This window comes from Rhipicephalus microplus, chromosome 5, assembly GCF_043290135.1.
Source record: "Rhipicephalus microplus isolate Deutch F79 chromosome 5, USDA_Rmic, whole genome shotgun sequence".
NCBI lineage: Eukaryota > Metazoa > Arthropoda > Arachnida > Ixodida > Ixodidae > Rhipicephalus > Rhipicephalus microplus.
In genome coordinates, this window is record NC_134704.1 from 97,512,356 (window position 1) to 97,527,126 (window position 14,771).

General features: G+C 49.1%; 1 protein-coding gene across 1 annotated transcript; it reads left to right on the forward strand.

Moving 5' to 3' along the window:
- The first annotated feature begins 1,642 nt into the window (after positions 1 to 1,642).
- LOC119173779 (putative phosphorylase b kinase regulatory subunit alpha) lies at positions 1,643 to 14,213 on the forward strand. Its single transcript, XM_075895806.1, has 5 exons — positions 1,643 to 3,140; positions 4,965 to 6,350; positions 8,552 to 8,770; positions 11,111 to 11,338; positions 13,380 to 14,213. The coding sequence occupies exons 1-5, from the start codon at positions 1,821 to 1,823 to the stop codon at positions 13,728 to 13,730; spliced, it is 3,504 nt and encodes a 1,167-aa protein (XP_075751921.1). The 5' UTR covers positions 1,643 to 1,820; the 3' UTR covers positions 13,731 to 14,213.
- The last annotated feature ends 558 nt before the right edge of the window (positions 14,214 to 14,771 follow it).

Genomic DNA, 14,771 nt, shown 5'->3' on the forward strand with positions numbered 1-14,771 from the left:
GCGTCTAAACGCACTTTGCGCATCGTTCAAACGCTATCCCCGTACCATTGCTAATAATGCTGACTGATCCTCCGGCATGAGGAGTAGACGCCAGAGCTGGCACCATGCCAGGGGGCCGGATGGGCTTTTGTCTTAAAAACTTGTGGTCCAAGTGATGGTATGATGTCAGTGCACGTAAAAAACGTCAGATGGTTAGAATTTCTGGAGCGCCCAATTTCAGGGCCTGATTGATTGATTGGTTTGTGGGGTTTAACGTCCAAAAACCCCGATCTGTTTATGAGAGACGCCTTGGTGTAGGGCTCCGGAAATTTTGACCACCTGGGGTTCTTTAACGTGCACTCTTATCTGAGCACACGGGCCTACAACATTTCTGCCTCCATCGGAAATGCAGCCGCCGCAGCCGGGATTCGATCCCGCTACCTGCGGGTCAGCAGCTGAGTACGTAAGCCACTAGACCACCACGGCGGAGCAATCTCAGGGCCTGGACTGTCGCAGATGTTACCATAGTTGTCCTGGAATAGGGACCCTCCCCGTTTTATTTGAATTTTCATAATACAATGTTTTCATCATCATCAACTGCATTGGGTCTCGTTAACATACCGTAGTATTGGCATGCATAAAACGTCATATATTATCACGACCAGTGTTAAAATTGTACCATGATAATTGCGTGAAGCAACTGTAAATTTTATTTCGCTGTTACTAGAAAAGTGCAGCAAAAGACTTGATTTCACGGGGTATCACGCGTTCCACTTCATATTAGTACGCAGTACACGTTAGACATTCATACTGTTATGATTTATTTTGCAACAAAATAAGCGCTGTTCATTGCTGATACTTTTGTCTTTCCATTAAAAGATAACTTTTACATAAGCGGCACTTATATGACTTCCTACTCAGCCCGGTAATGACGCTCACATTCCTCTAATTTTTCTAAACTCGTGCCTCCTCATTACAAGCGGGCTTGAGACGTTGAATTTACCATTTTCATGCAACCAATAATGATCGACCATGCTGGCAGACAGTGCCTCGTGGCGTTTAGCAAACCGCACGAGCTCCTGTGTATCTTGGTAAGAAATGACGAGACAGCAAAAACGTTTGAGAGGCCACAGCCACAAATATAGTAGACGGTTTCATGTAGTCACAACTTGAATGTTATATCTGAAAAAGTACAATGCCTTAATCGTCTAACTACAATGTTTCGGAAGGAATGTATTATATACGTGGTAAATTATTCCGCGAAAAGTGTGGGATGACCGTGAACTCCATGAGCGGGCCCCTAAGTACATGGCTACATTGGGTCTTAGCCACCTTTCGTGCTTAGCTCAGCCACCTAGTTTGGAAAGAGACATTGTCACTAAGACGCTGTGTTATGTTTCACGCTGTCACATTCGACCATGTCGTCAGTTTTCTATATATATCACGTTTTCTCTAGATTAGAGAGGTAGCTTATAGCATTCCTTCTGTCCGAGCTGACAAACATGAAATTTTGGCAGGGATGCGGAATTCGACCCTTCCCGGAATTGCACGCTCGTTAATTTCACACATATGTGGCACAATTCACATCGATAGAGCTTCTAATTCAATCGCCGCTCTTTTTTTTTCTTGAGCGTGGAATTCATAGTTGCATGTGAACTCTGCACGCTTTTTGTGAAGCCCTTACTGAGAGAATGCTAATTGCTGAAAACCTGACTAAGATACTCACTGCTCCTGTTGTGTCTGCATATTGCGTATATTAAGAGACATCTGTAAGGGTGTTTTCAGCACTACGGCAAACAAAACTATCGCATGACTGACGCAGGTTTTCGTCTGCACGAAGAATGATGGCGACGGGGTGTGGACGGCGACTCAGTTTCTACTACCGCTTGCTGCAGCGCACCGTTATCCAGTACCAGGACCCCGTGACGGGGTTGGTACCGTTGCAGAAATACGAGCACCACACCTGGGTCCGCGACAACGTCTACTGTGCTCTCGGCATCTGGTCCCTCTCTCTCGCCTACCGCAAAAACACCGAGTTGGACGAAGATCGAGCACGCACCTACGAGCTGGAGCGATGCTGCGTCAAGCTCATGCGAGGTCTGCTCGTGGCGATGATGCAGCAGGCGGACAAAGTGGAGCGCTTCGTGGAAACGCGGAGCCCGCAAGACTGTCTGCACGCCAAGTACAACTCGACCTCGGGGCTGAGCTGCGTAGGCGACGAAGACTGGGGACACTTGCAGCTGGACGCGACGTCGCTGTTCTTGCTAGCCCTCGCCCAGATCACGGCGTCGGGCCTTAACATTGTGTACAACCTCGACGAGGTGGCCTTCGTGCAGAACCTGGTCTTCTACGTCGAGGATGCCTTCTGCACGCCTGATTACGGCATGTGGGAGCCAGGAGACAAGACAAACCGTGGCATACGCGAGCTCAACTCCAGCTCGGTGGGTCTCGCAAAAGCAGCGCTCGAGGCGCTCAATGAACTCGACCTGTTCGGCGGCCTCGGCGGTCAGCCGTCGGTGGTGCACGTTCTGCCAGACGAGGCGCAGGAGTGCGACGCAGTGCTCACGTCCATGCTGCCGCGCGAGTCCAGCTCCAAAGAAGTGGACGCGGCGCTTCTGTCCACCATAAGCTTCCCAGCATTTGCCGTCACGGACATCGAGCTTATCGAGCTCACGCGCAACACGATCGTCGAAAAGCTGAACGGCCAGTACGGCATGAAGCGGTTCCTGCGCGACGGCTACAAGACCGCGCGGGAGGACAGGAACCGACTTTACTACGAACCGTGGGAGCTGCAGGGCTTCGAGAACATCGAGTGCGAGTGGCCGCTCTTTTACTGTTACATGATGATCGACGCCTCATACAGGGGAGACCGTAACGCGATGGATGAGTACAGCAACATGCTGGAGCGAATCTGCATTCGTACCGATGAAGGCCTGCGCCTGGTGCCGGAGATGTACGCCGTGCAAGCGGACAAGGTCATCAAGGAGGCACAGACGCCGCACAGCCAGCATCGTCTGCCCATCGGAGAGATTCCGTTTCTGTGGGCGCAGTCGCTGTACGTCCTGGCGCACCTCCTACATGACGAGTTCATCAGTCCGGGGGAGTTGGATCCGCTCAACCGACGCCTGGGATTGATCAAAAGTCCCGACGTCGTTGTTCAGGTGTGGTTTTTCTACGCATACTGGAGCATAATATCTCGTACAGAGATAGTCATCACTGAAGGTTGAGGGGCGTGGCAATGACGAATTAAGGAACATATGCAACGTGCCGCTAAGTTAACATGTACAAGAGTGAAAAAAGCAACGGTCACGCGAGCAGGTGTTGATCGAGTTGCTTAACTTATTGTGCTACTGAAGTAACTACTCAGATAAAACCTGGGGCTATTACAAAATGTCTAGCTTAACTTGTTTCGTGTCGCAGGCCTCGTCTACATTTCTTTGTGATGTCATTATAAATTGAACGTTTGACTTGACTGATAATCCGCGCGCACGGCGAAAGTGTTCTGCTGACTTGGAAGACGCGCTTCTAGAAAAAGATAACAGATCCCTTAAGCTACAGTATAGCTTCGTTGTGAGTCATAATTCATTAATTAATCTTTCTGGCAAAAAAGCTTAATAAATAATTGAGTCTGTCTATAAATTGCCACAGTTTAAAAATGTGGTGACATGTTCATCGAACCAGAAACGAATGGACGCTTCTCGGAGGGCAATCTAACGAAGGAAATATTTGGTGTGACGTGTTAAAACCGGGATATGATTATCAACTATGCCGTAAGGGGAGTACTCTGAGTTAAATTCTAACTCAGAGGGTCTCTGGTTTGACTCTACGTTCAGGCACCAGCAAATCTTGCGACTGCATCTTGTAATACGCTGCCAGGTAGAAGAAAGACCAGAGGAAACAAAAGGGGACACAGGTTATCTTCTTTGCTTGGCCTACCATGCAGCGCATCACAAAATAAATTCTTGTTAACTAGCCCCCGTTTCAATCTCAATAAATGTTGCGAAATTACTTCTTCTCCAGGTGTTAAAAACAGACGTCCATTTATGGCTGATAGGAAGGCGAACTGCCAAACCGCCATCTTTAGTGTAACGCCGATGTTCTCGATCCCACCTCCCCGCCTCCTTTTTGAGGGTGGGATAAAATTGCCGGCCATGGTGGCTGCTTTTTCTATGGAGGTAAAGGTGTTTGAGGTCAGTACTTAGGCGTACGTTAAACAACCCCAGGTGGTCGATATTTCCAAAGCCCTAGACTACGGCATTCCTCATTACCATATCGTCGTTTTGGGACATTAAACCCCGGGGTTTAACGTCTCAAACTATATTATCCTTTTCGAGGACACGCTGTAAACAGCTCCGTTCCGCCTACTTTACAAATTGATATCTGACTACAAAGGTATTTTTGCATTTCAGTCTCACTGAAGCGCAACTAAAATGCTGTAAGAGACAGAAGACCAGCAAAGGATCCTAAGACAAAGAGAGCAGCATTGATCAATTCAGCACGTTCTAGCTTAACGGCACGAACAAACTAACGAAGGATATAGCCGTAACAACTCGTTGTCAAATCGTATAGCAATTGATGTAATTTTATAGAAGTGATGTAATACATTGCTAGACGAATACCCCTAGAAAAATAATCATGATGTTAAGGAGGGAGGCAGAGGCTCCTATTTCTTTTTCCTAGACTAGTCCACAGTACCGTTACACATGCAGCTCGTGATCACCAGGTAGCTTAGATCAATTTTTCTTGCAATGTTTGTTTTTTTATCGTTTTCAGTTGTGAGGAATGTCGCGCGTTGTCAGAGCGTTCTTTGATAAACTTCAGTTTTCCCAAGCTGCTGCGTGAGATGTAATGGTAATCGTTCTGTTTGATACTACTGGACGCACATATTATTCCGTTTATTGGTCTTCCTCTTTCATAGCCTGGTTACCTTGCGTGGTGACCAGATAATAACTGGTACTTTATAGTTATGTCTGCTTCTAACCCAGGTTGTACTGCTGGTCGAAAATTCTCAGTTGTGGGAGACGTACCGCAACATATGTCCCGACATACAAATGCTGAGCGACGTGAACTTGGTAGAGATACATCCTGCCCGGGTATTGGGCAAACTGTACACTTACCTGGGCCGCAATAGAAAGTTGGGTCTCTCTGGACGACAGAGCAGAGACGTAGGGCTGCTGGCTACGAGTAAGCTTTACAGCCTCCAGGACCAACTGTTCTTGTTCGCGCCCCAGAACCTGGACAGCGAGGAGTTCCACCTCGTCAACGACGTCGACCTGTTTGTTGCTACGCTGCGCTCAAACATCGCGGTGCTTCGCTCACACTGGCAGTTGCTGGGTCGACCTATCATGGTCGTAATCCTCAGGCAGCGACAGCTGGTCCGCAACGAGCCGCCACCTATGCTGAGGCAAACCATCAAGAAGCTGCACAGCGGCTACATCAACGGCACGCGCGTCGTCTTGGGAAAGCTCGGCGACTTCCTGAGCACCTCGTGCATCGCCAGCCTCGACTTCCTGGGCAACGCCGAGGACGGGGAACCGGAGGTACTGCCGGCCCCCGTCCAGCACTACTTGGACAACGACGTGCGCCAACCGGCCGCCATGCGCACCGACTACGTTCGAAGCTACATATTCCTGCGTGGCTCACCGGGCAGCGGCTCACCACGCCGCAGATCTGTGTTCGCGGGTAGCATTTGGCGTAGCCGTTCCCTCGGTGGTACGGAGCATCCGAAACCCGAAAGCGAACATGCCGGTGTGGCAACACCGGCGGCGGCTGACGAAGACAACGTGCCGACACTGATGTCTCGGTGCGGCTCGATTGAGGAATCACTGCTGCCGCTGCCGCCGTACAAGAGCGCCTCCGAGCTGCATCTGGACCAAGTGGCTGAGCAGGAACTTCTGATTACGCTGAGTCAAACTGACTCGCTTGAGGAACAGGGAGACATCCTCCACTACTTGGCTATGCGAAAGGGTCTGTCCTGGGACACGGGCCTCGGCAAGCCGCACTCGGATATCACCGTCCGCGACCTTTTTCACGAGTTCTACGAGCACGCAGTGAACGAGCGCAAGTGGGCGCTTGTGCGCCACTTTGCCAGCGCTCTCGGCAAGCGATTCGCAGACCTAGCCAAATCCGTCACGGACCTACTCGTTCGTCAGAAACAGGTCACGGTGGGCATGCCTCCGCACAGCGAAGAGGTGATCACGCGGCCCCTGACCACCAAGGAACTGCGCAAGATCATTGCGCGCGCCCACGAGGGCGATCAGAGTACCGCCATGCTTACGCAGGAGCTGCTCGCCTACCTGGCCATGTTCATTCGTGCAAGCCCACACCTGTTTCGTGGGATGCAGCGCCTGCGTGTTGGCCTCATCATACAGGTACGTGGTGCCGTTGTATACCGGCGTCTGATGCAAACTTCTTGAACAGGCCTGTCGATGGAGCCAACGTTTCCGTATGCGGTTTAGTCTTCTCCAAGGCAGTAACCCGATGATTTGAAGGAGTCAAGGCCACTTTCTCCAAACGTTGGCTTCAGCGACAACATGGATTGCAAGGGCGCAAAACTTTGGGGGCTCGGCTTGTCGGTCGTCTACTTTCTCATGCCGCGTGGTCACGAAAAACAGCATCAGTGCCAGATTTAGTGTGGGATTTGCATCAACACCAGTGTCCATCGAAGAATGATATTTGATCAGGACTTAATGTGAGATTTTGAACTATACACCAAGACATGCACGAGAACTACATTAGCGTTACGTTAACTGCACACTTAGCGCTGTATTAGAGCAGAATTAGAGCTACAGTAAGCATTGATTGATATGTGGGGTTTAACGTCCCAAAACCACTCTATGATTATGAGAGACGCCGTAGTGGAGGGCTCCGGAAATTTAGACCACCTGGGGTTCTTTAACGTGCACCCAAATCTGAACACACGGGCCTACATTATTTCCGCCTCCAGAGCTACAGTAAGCACTAAATTTAGAATCGAGTTTATCTATTCGAGCCGTAATATCCTGCTGAACCAGCAGCCTTTTTTGGGATTAACCATCAGCTATGACCTTTGTGAAGTAATGTCGACGCAATCACAGGCGTGCACATGGTCCCTTTCAGGGGAGGGGGTGAAGGTGTGTGACAGCGCCCCAACTCTCTATTAGGTGAATGTGTGGGGCTAACTATGTGCCGCACCCCTCCTAAGTCACCGAGGGAGCAGCCACCCCCGACACCACCCCCACAGTGCAGGTATATGGACGCAAACGTTTGGGCACTGTCGGAAGGGTTCCTTTTGACACATCAGAGTGAAAGCTTAAGGACAACCTTGGACCTAGTAGCACTCGGTAATCTCGATCAGTAATAAAACCAAGACTATTTTAACAGTTCTATTCTCTTCTTTCTCTGTCTCGCGAATTTTCAAGGGTCTGAGTGACCTGCAGCGTGCGTTATCCCCAAGACAGATCACATCCTATCAGTGTATATGGAAGAAAGTAATTTGAACTGACTGAATGGTCCTCACAATACATGCGAGCTCAGCCGCAATTTCAGCTTGCTTGACGAAGACGCTAGAGCTGGAGGGAGTGAGAGAGAAATGATTTCATTCATATCACAGACTTTTGGGAATATATATACTCCGTCGCACTCACCAAGTGTAGCGCCTAGCGAAACTTCTTGCAGTACATGAGTTTGCATTAAGACATATCTTAGTGGTTTTATCCTACCGAGTAGAGTTTTCTTTTCCTTCTTAAGCTGCGTAATAAGCGAACATGTTTAGTGTTTTATGAAAGAAAAACGTAATACCGCTAGATGGCTGGCTCAGCCCTTTGTCGTTCACGTTTTTAAGTATTTCATTTACAGGCTTGCACTCGGCATCCCGTGCAGGCTCGTGCATGCGTTCGCGACGATGAAAACTGAGCACGACACGAGCGGAATTACACATTTTTCTGACCGAACTTCTTCCATATAGCTTCCACCGCAGTGCGTATGACCTATCACACGCAGGAATGCATCAACTCGTTCACACATGTTGCGAGTGCTGCTGCATGTCATCATTGTTCGTGTCGCGCATAAAAAGGTCGCTATGCTAGCCCATTGCTTTAATCCCTCTGTCTCTTTCTTCATAACAAAAATGTTAGCTATGGCGCGGATAACACGAAAAACCTCTTCATTAAAATGAGTTGGCTTGGCTGCTTGTATACCTTGAAAGCAGAGGAGATTCCAGTCCACGCCCCCACTAGCCATTGTGACTTTTCGGACGTGGTCAGGGGTCACGGATTACCCTGTACGTTTTGTTATCAGCGTTGGGTGTAATCACAGGAGGAATATTTGTCGATTTGTTGCTCGGGAAAAGTTTTGTTTCTATTCTTTGCTGTAAGCCAAAAAACCTGAATCAAAAATTTACCACTGTTGTTGTTGTTGTTGTCGTTGTTGTTTGTTGTTGTTGTTGTCGTCGTTGTTGTTGTTTGTTGTTGTCGTCGTCGTCGTCGTTGTTGTTGTTGTTGTTGTTGTTGTTGTTGTTGTTGTTGTTGTTGTTGTTGTTGTTGTTGTTGTTGTTGTTGTTGTTGTTGTTTGGGACAACGACGACTCTGCGTAGGTAATGGTGGGCGAGATAGCCCGTACGTCCCATCTTCCCGTTGACGACGCAGCCGACACCCTCCTGGGCCTGAGCCCATTCCATATGCAGTCACTGCTCCTGGACATACTCAGCGGCAAGGAGCTCGAGGAAGATGAGGGCACGCACGCCGCCTCCTTTAGCAGCCCCGGCATGGTCTCGCCCAAGCGCTCAATGGCCGACGCGTTCGTGCACAGCGACGTGGAAGAGTCGTCTCTCCTTCCGGAAACACAGGTGAGCTATGCGAAAGGCCGCACGCTTTCGGACCACAACCACCCGTGTTCAACGTGAGCGTCGATCGCGAAGAAGCGCAACTGAGCAAACTTTCTGCAATGGTGACATTCACACAGAGTGATTGTTGGCGTGCGAGTTCGTCAGTAAAGCTTTATATATATAGTATTCGTTTCGCAGGAATTCCAGTATCGGCGTCGGTATCGGCGTCGGTGGTTGAGAGCGAAAATACACACCTTATGAGTGACTGAAAAATTGAGAGCTATGCAAATAAAATAATAAAAAAATTCGAATCCCATTGACGATGAAATCCGGCTCGTTTGCGTGGCAAGCGGATATTCTACCACAAAGATACGCCACTGCTTGTGAATGCAGTTAAAATAACTTTCTCTGCTTAGAAATGTGGTGAAAGTGACTCTCGTGCTTTGCCAACACAGGCTTATACTGTACACATGCTTCACAATACAACGTGAAATATTGCAGCAATATAGTGTGGTACAAGCGCCCATTGCCAGCGAGCGTCAGAACATGTGATTCATAATGGCTTCGTGGTTTAAAGCCGGTCACCCACTACAAAAGGCACACATGTCCCTGCGCCCATTCCCTCCTGCCACGTATAGTGAAGGATTAGCAAGTTCGAAAAGACTTAACTTGCGTTAACTTGCGAGCGTTTACGCGGGCTTGATAAGGCAGAGAAGGAGACAGTGGGCTCAATTAGTTTCTCTATATTGTTGCGACGCGCGCCTCCTACAACGTTACGAAGGGCGCCTCGAAATCTCACCGCTGCAACCACTGTTTCGAACGACGGCGACGCCAACACGGTCCCGGAGGCGCCACTGCTTCGAACTCCGCCGGGAAGGTCACCAGCCGTTTGGTAGCGTAGGTTTCTCAGCTCGCGACTGCTTCTGCGCAGAGCTGATAGACGAGCGGACGAGGCGACGGTGAGTTAAACAAGGTTTATGTACAGCATATATACAGAGGCGTTACGAATTCCGCACTGGGGCCGACAGAGACTCGATGAGCCGAGCTCTCCTCTCTAACACATAGGTATACTCTCAAATAGGACTGCTGCGACACACACGTCAGCTCTCCAACAGGTCTCCAGCTCGCGACGCGCCGCAGGGCTTCTTTTATATGCACCGGGTCCAACCCAAATGTCCAACCAGAAGCGCCGCTGGTCGTGGGGTCAGAATCCTCTAATGGGGGTCGCCGCTAGGCCGCGTCATTTTTTCTCACCGAATCTGGAGAGGTTGCGCTGCAGGTGGCTGCACCCGAGGACGAGTGACGTCGCGGCGCATTGCGTCAGACCCCCAGACAGGAAGACGCCAGTTGTTTACTCACGGGTTCGCTTGCTGGGGTGACTCACTGCACGTGCACGCCAGAAAGGCGCCGTCGCCTGTTGACGCCGTTGAGTTGTTCGCGTCAGGTGGACTTGCGGGCTGGCCTTGACACAGATTGCCTTTTTCAGAGGCACGGACGTTCGCTGTCGACTCGCAGGCATAACACTATTCACTCTAACAAAGCAAGGAAAGTCGTTTGTTTTCTCTCGTTCTAACCCGTCATCTAAGGCTACTAGATTAATAGAAGGACCCCTAATAATGTTCAACTTGAATTTATCACTTCCAGTGATTCTTTCATTCGGTGCAACCATATTTGTTTTAGCCACAGGAGCGTTCTCGACGCTGCGTGTAACTTTCTTACGAGAATCTAAAAGTATTCAGTGTTAAGTGTTAAGTATAATTCAGTTATCTTAGTTACAGTAGTGTATATTTCTTTTTGGTGATATGTTATTTATCTAAAGGCTATTTCGCTTTTAATCATAGGAGTAAACGTGTGCTTTAGGAGTAATCGTGCACGTTAAAGAACCCCGGGTGGTCGAAATTTCTGGAGCGCTCCACTGCGGCGTCTCTCATAATCACATGGTAGTTTCGGGAGGTTAAACTCCACATATCAATCAATAGATCAAATCTCAGGAGTATAAATTATTCATCTGAAATTACTAAAGAATTTGGTTTCAATCCATTCCTTCGATCAGTCTTCTAAGCAAGGCAACATATGAATAATGGCCTAGCCATTCTGTGGCCTATCCCTTCCGAGGATTTTCGCCAAGATGTTGAGGAACCAACCAACCAACCACCGAAGACCGTGTAAGACCGTCTTTAAAAAGCATGTTACCTCTTTGGAGGCCGTTAACCATGTTCAGTTTCCTTTGGGTGAAGACACTGCTGCGGGAGTATAATTGTCCCAAACTTCTGTTGGTGCGGTGTATCATTACAGTGGTACGACGTGGTCAACTATAGCCGTTGACAGATGCCGGGCTCATTCTCAAATTGTTCGCAGGGCCTGTGGATTCACCGTCGCAGGCTGGACGGCGCTCTTAACCGCGTGCCCGTTGGCTTCTACACGCACGTCTGGTGCATCCTGGAGCGCTGCCCCAGCGTCTGGGTTCGCGGATACTGCCTGTCCCAGGCCCTGACTAAGGAGATGACCAACGGAGAGCTCAAATTTGCGCTGCGCGTCGAGGAGATGCTCAACATGGTTGGTTCATTGTACACTTTCCAAAACTAAGTCATGACTGCTCTGTGTATACTCAATGACAAGTCGTTGAAACGCGGTTAGACAGTGGATCCAACGATTTGAAAAAGCGGGCTTGTTTTCTTTAAGGCTGCAACTTAAGAACAATTCCGTTTGTCCAAATGTTGGTTTTAAAGGCAGCCCGTGTTCCAAGAGAGAGAATAAAAGGTACTTAAAAAGGTAGGGAAGCTAACCAGCTTGGATAACCGCTTTGCTACCCTACACGTGGAAACAGAATGGGGAGATTGAAAGAGGAAGAGGACAGGTATTCTAAGAAATATTCATCGACCGCCGTCGTAATAAAGTGGTTACGGTGATCTGCTACTGACTCGAAGGAGGTGGGTTCGATTCTGGCTGTGGTAGTCTCATTTCGTTGGAGGTGAAAGGCTAGAGGTTCGTGTTCTGTGCGATGTCAGTTGGTGTCAAAGGGCACCAGATGGTCCAATTCTACAGAACCCTTCACCACGCATGCCTCACAGTGGTGGTTTTGGAACGTGAAACGCCAGATATTAGGGATTTTCTTATCGTCTCAACAATTACTGCGATGCGAGCGACTTGCCGCATTATTCGCGTGTGAGCTGTGGCAAGAAAAATGAGAGTTGTAAGCTTAAGAGACAAGATGAAGGGAAAAGAAAATGGTTATGAGCCGTACACGTAGCGCACATACAGGATAACCGCTCGTCGTTAAGGGTGACTGACTGGATTCTCAGAGAATGCAGACGGGTGAGAGGTATACAAACAATTAGGTGGGCAGATGATATTCAACGTTTGCAGATATAACTTCCGGTACTTTGCCTTCCAAAGACGGAGCTACCATCTACATACCATTCATGACCGCGAAGCGACTGGTTTCACTCAAAGATATTATAGTCTTGCGACGAAACTCCACCCCCTCCCCCCTGAAGGGAAAACCTGCCCACGCCTATGATCGTACAAATACTGGGGATACCGAAAATCCTGGAAAGAAGTAGGGTATTGTTTCTTGGAATCCGTGGCGCACCCGCTGCTCGTGCCGTGCCCGTTTGGAGCTGTTATGACGACATTCTGGACTCGCTCTACAGTATATACTGTTTTAGGAGCGTGGAACCTCAGGATGTGGGTCGTTGCCTCCTCTGCAGTAGTAGTAGTATTATTAACAGTAGTAGTAGTAGTAGTAGTAGTAGTAGTAGTGGTGGTGGTAGTAGTAGTAGTAGTAGTAGTAGTAGTAGTAGTAGTAGTTGTAGTAGTAGTAGTAGTAGTAGTAGTAATAGTAGTAGTAGCAGCAGCAGTAGCCGCTACCACCTCTAGTTTATGAATTGCTTAATGGATGGTGTTGTGTGCACATGTCTTTGTAAATAATATCACTAGATGGCGTTATATTTTTTGTATAGTTTACGATTTTGCTTAGTTGACAGACGGATGGACGGACGGATACTTCACCCCACTCATCATCATTCACTCCGTGGATATGCTGTGAATTTGTGTGTCTCTGTGTGTGTGCGTGCGTGCGTGTGTGTGTGTGTGTGTGCGTGCGTGCGTGCGTGCGTGTGTGTGTGTGTGTGTGTGTGTGTGTGTGTGTGTGTGTGTGTGTGTGTGTGTGTGTGTCGATGGCGTTGTAAGGGCCCTTTGAAGTTTGGCGCACATTTAGAAACCAGGGCGGTGAAAAAAAAGTATTGCCCAGTTTCTTATACTGCAGGTGGCTTAATAATCTAGCTAGGGGTGGAATCATGCCACTTGGTTCATGCTTATGAAAAAGAAAAAAAAGGTGCGAAATTCTAACAGGACATAAGTCGAAGAAGGCACGGCAGTAGCGCTGTTGTCGTTCCCTTGTAGTCTCGGGTCCTGTCAAAATTTTGAGCTGTTTTTTTTCTTGTTATAAACCTGAAAATCGATCTAAGGTGTATGCATTCGAATTCCCCGGAGGTCAAGTTTTACATGTCCTATCCTTTCTGCTTGAAGTGTCCTGCTCACCAATCTTCGGTGAAAAGCCAAATGACTTTTACCGTTTCCTCTCACCTCTTTTTAGGTGCCGGAGCCTGAGTACAGGCAGCTACTGGTCGAGACCCTTATGGTCCTCAGTCTAGCGGTCGAGAACGACACGGTGACCAAGTTCAACATGCTCATTGACATCGAGTCCATCGTGCAGCGTGCCGACGGGCTCTTCCTGGAGGACCAGCGCGCCTGCCAGGGCAACGCGACGCTGTGCTGCACGACAGACACGCGAGTCGGCATGCCCTGCCAGAGCTCCGGGGGCAACTGTGAGCACTTCTACGACTTGGCGCCCAGCGGCATGTACGGCACCATGACCTACCTGATGCGATCAGTGGCCTACACGCTGCCCGACGTTAGCATCTCCCTGGACTGTACGCCCTCGTGAACTGCCATTTATATTGATCATATTAGGAGTTTGCGCCTCACGTTTGCGAATTTACGAACGTGCCCGACGACTAAGGATTAGGGGGGGGGATGCCACCGATATGGTGGCCATTGCAAAATATTCATACTCGCACATTATTTTCAGATTCAATTGTATATCACATAACACACGGTTTAATTATGTATGATGTCATACGTATACTAATATGCTAAGGAACCCAGTGACAGTCTTTGTACAGCCTGCTTGCGGCGTCAATTGTCGGCCATGAATAGCTCCTGTAGTGGGCGACAAAAGGTGCGCGTTTCGGTCTAACGTTTGTGTGCCGATGGAGGACAACACTCAGAGAAAGGAGGTCGGGTCGTCACGTGGCAACAGCACTGCGGCACGCAGTTTTCCCAAGTATATAAGCATCGCTTCCAACTCGCCCACCTCTTTACGACAGCGTTTGAGTTCAAGAAAGATTTCTGAATAAAATACGGTTCGTTAAACGAAATGGTGCCCAGCGAAACATTGCGCGAATGTGCACCACTATCCCGTTGCACTAGATAACCGCTTCATTGTAAGGGGTGAGGCATGTATGACATAATCTCCTTAAGCTTCTGTTTTAAGCGTTACTCTTACATGTAGAATTACAGCAGCTTCAGCAGCAGCAGGGTTGGACGCTAGGAGTCGCAGAGTGCGGACGCACGTTGTGTAGGCTCCGCAGTTTTCAAATGATTTTTGTTAAAAAATTGCAAAACTTGGCTAAAGTCTCTACGCCAATCGACGGAGGAAGTTCAGCCGAACACCTGGATACCAACTATTGCAAGGTGGGCCCGCTTTTTCGGCACTGACACCGATAATTATGAGTCGCCACGAAGATCAAACATTGCGTCTGCCGCCGCAGCGGCGGGGAGAGCTAGGTCCAACGCGTCGACGAGGACGCCTGGGGCGACCCCGGAACGCCTCGACGGCGCGTCTAGCACCACGATGGAGGTTGTAAGCGTGGAAGGAGAAGATATGCAACCGGAGGACTTTACCAACGATGCCGGATGGTGCGAA

What these genes read in the sequence shown, in the direction of transcription:
- LOC119173779 (XM_075895806.1), top strand. Translation starts at nt 1,821, where the DNA reads ATGATGGCGACGGGGTGTGGACGGCGACTCAGTTTCTACTACCGCTTG. An exon ending in GTCCCGACGTCGTTGTTCAG is followed by an intron (nt 3,141 to 4,964) that starts GTGTGGTTTTTC and finishes CTTCTAACCCAG; the next exon opens with GTTGTACTGCTGGTCGAAAA. An exon ending in ACGCGTTCGTGCACAGCGAC is followed by an intron (nt 8,771 to 11,110) that starts GTGGAAGAGTCG and finishes AGCCGTTGACAG; the next exon opens with ATGCCGGGCTCATTCTCAAA.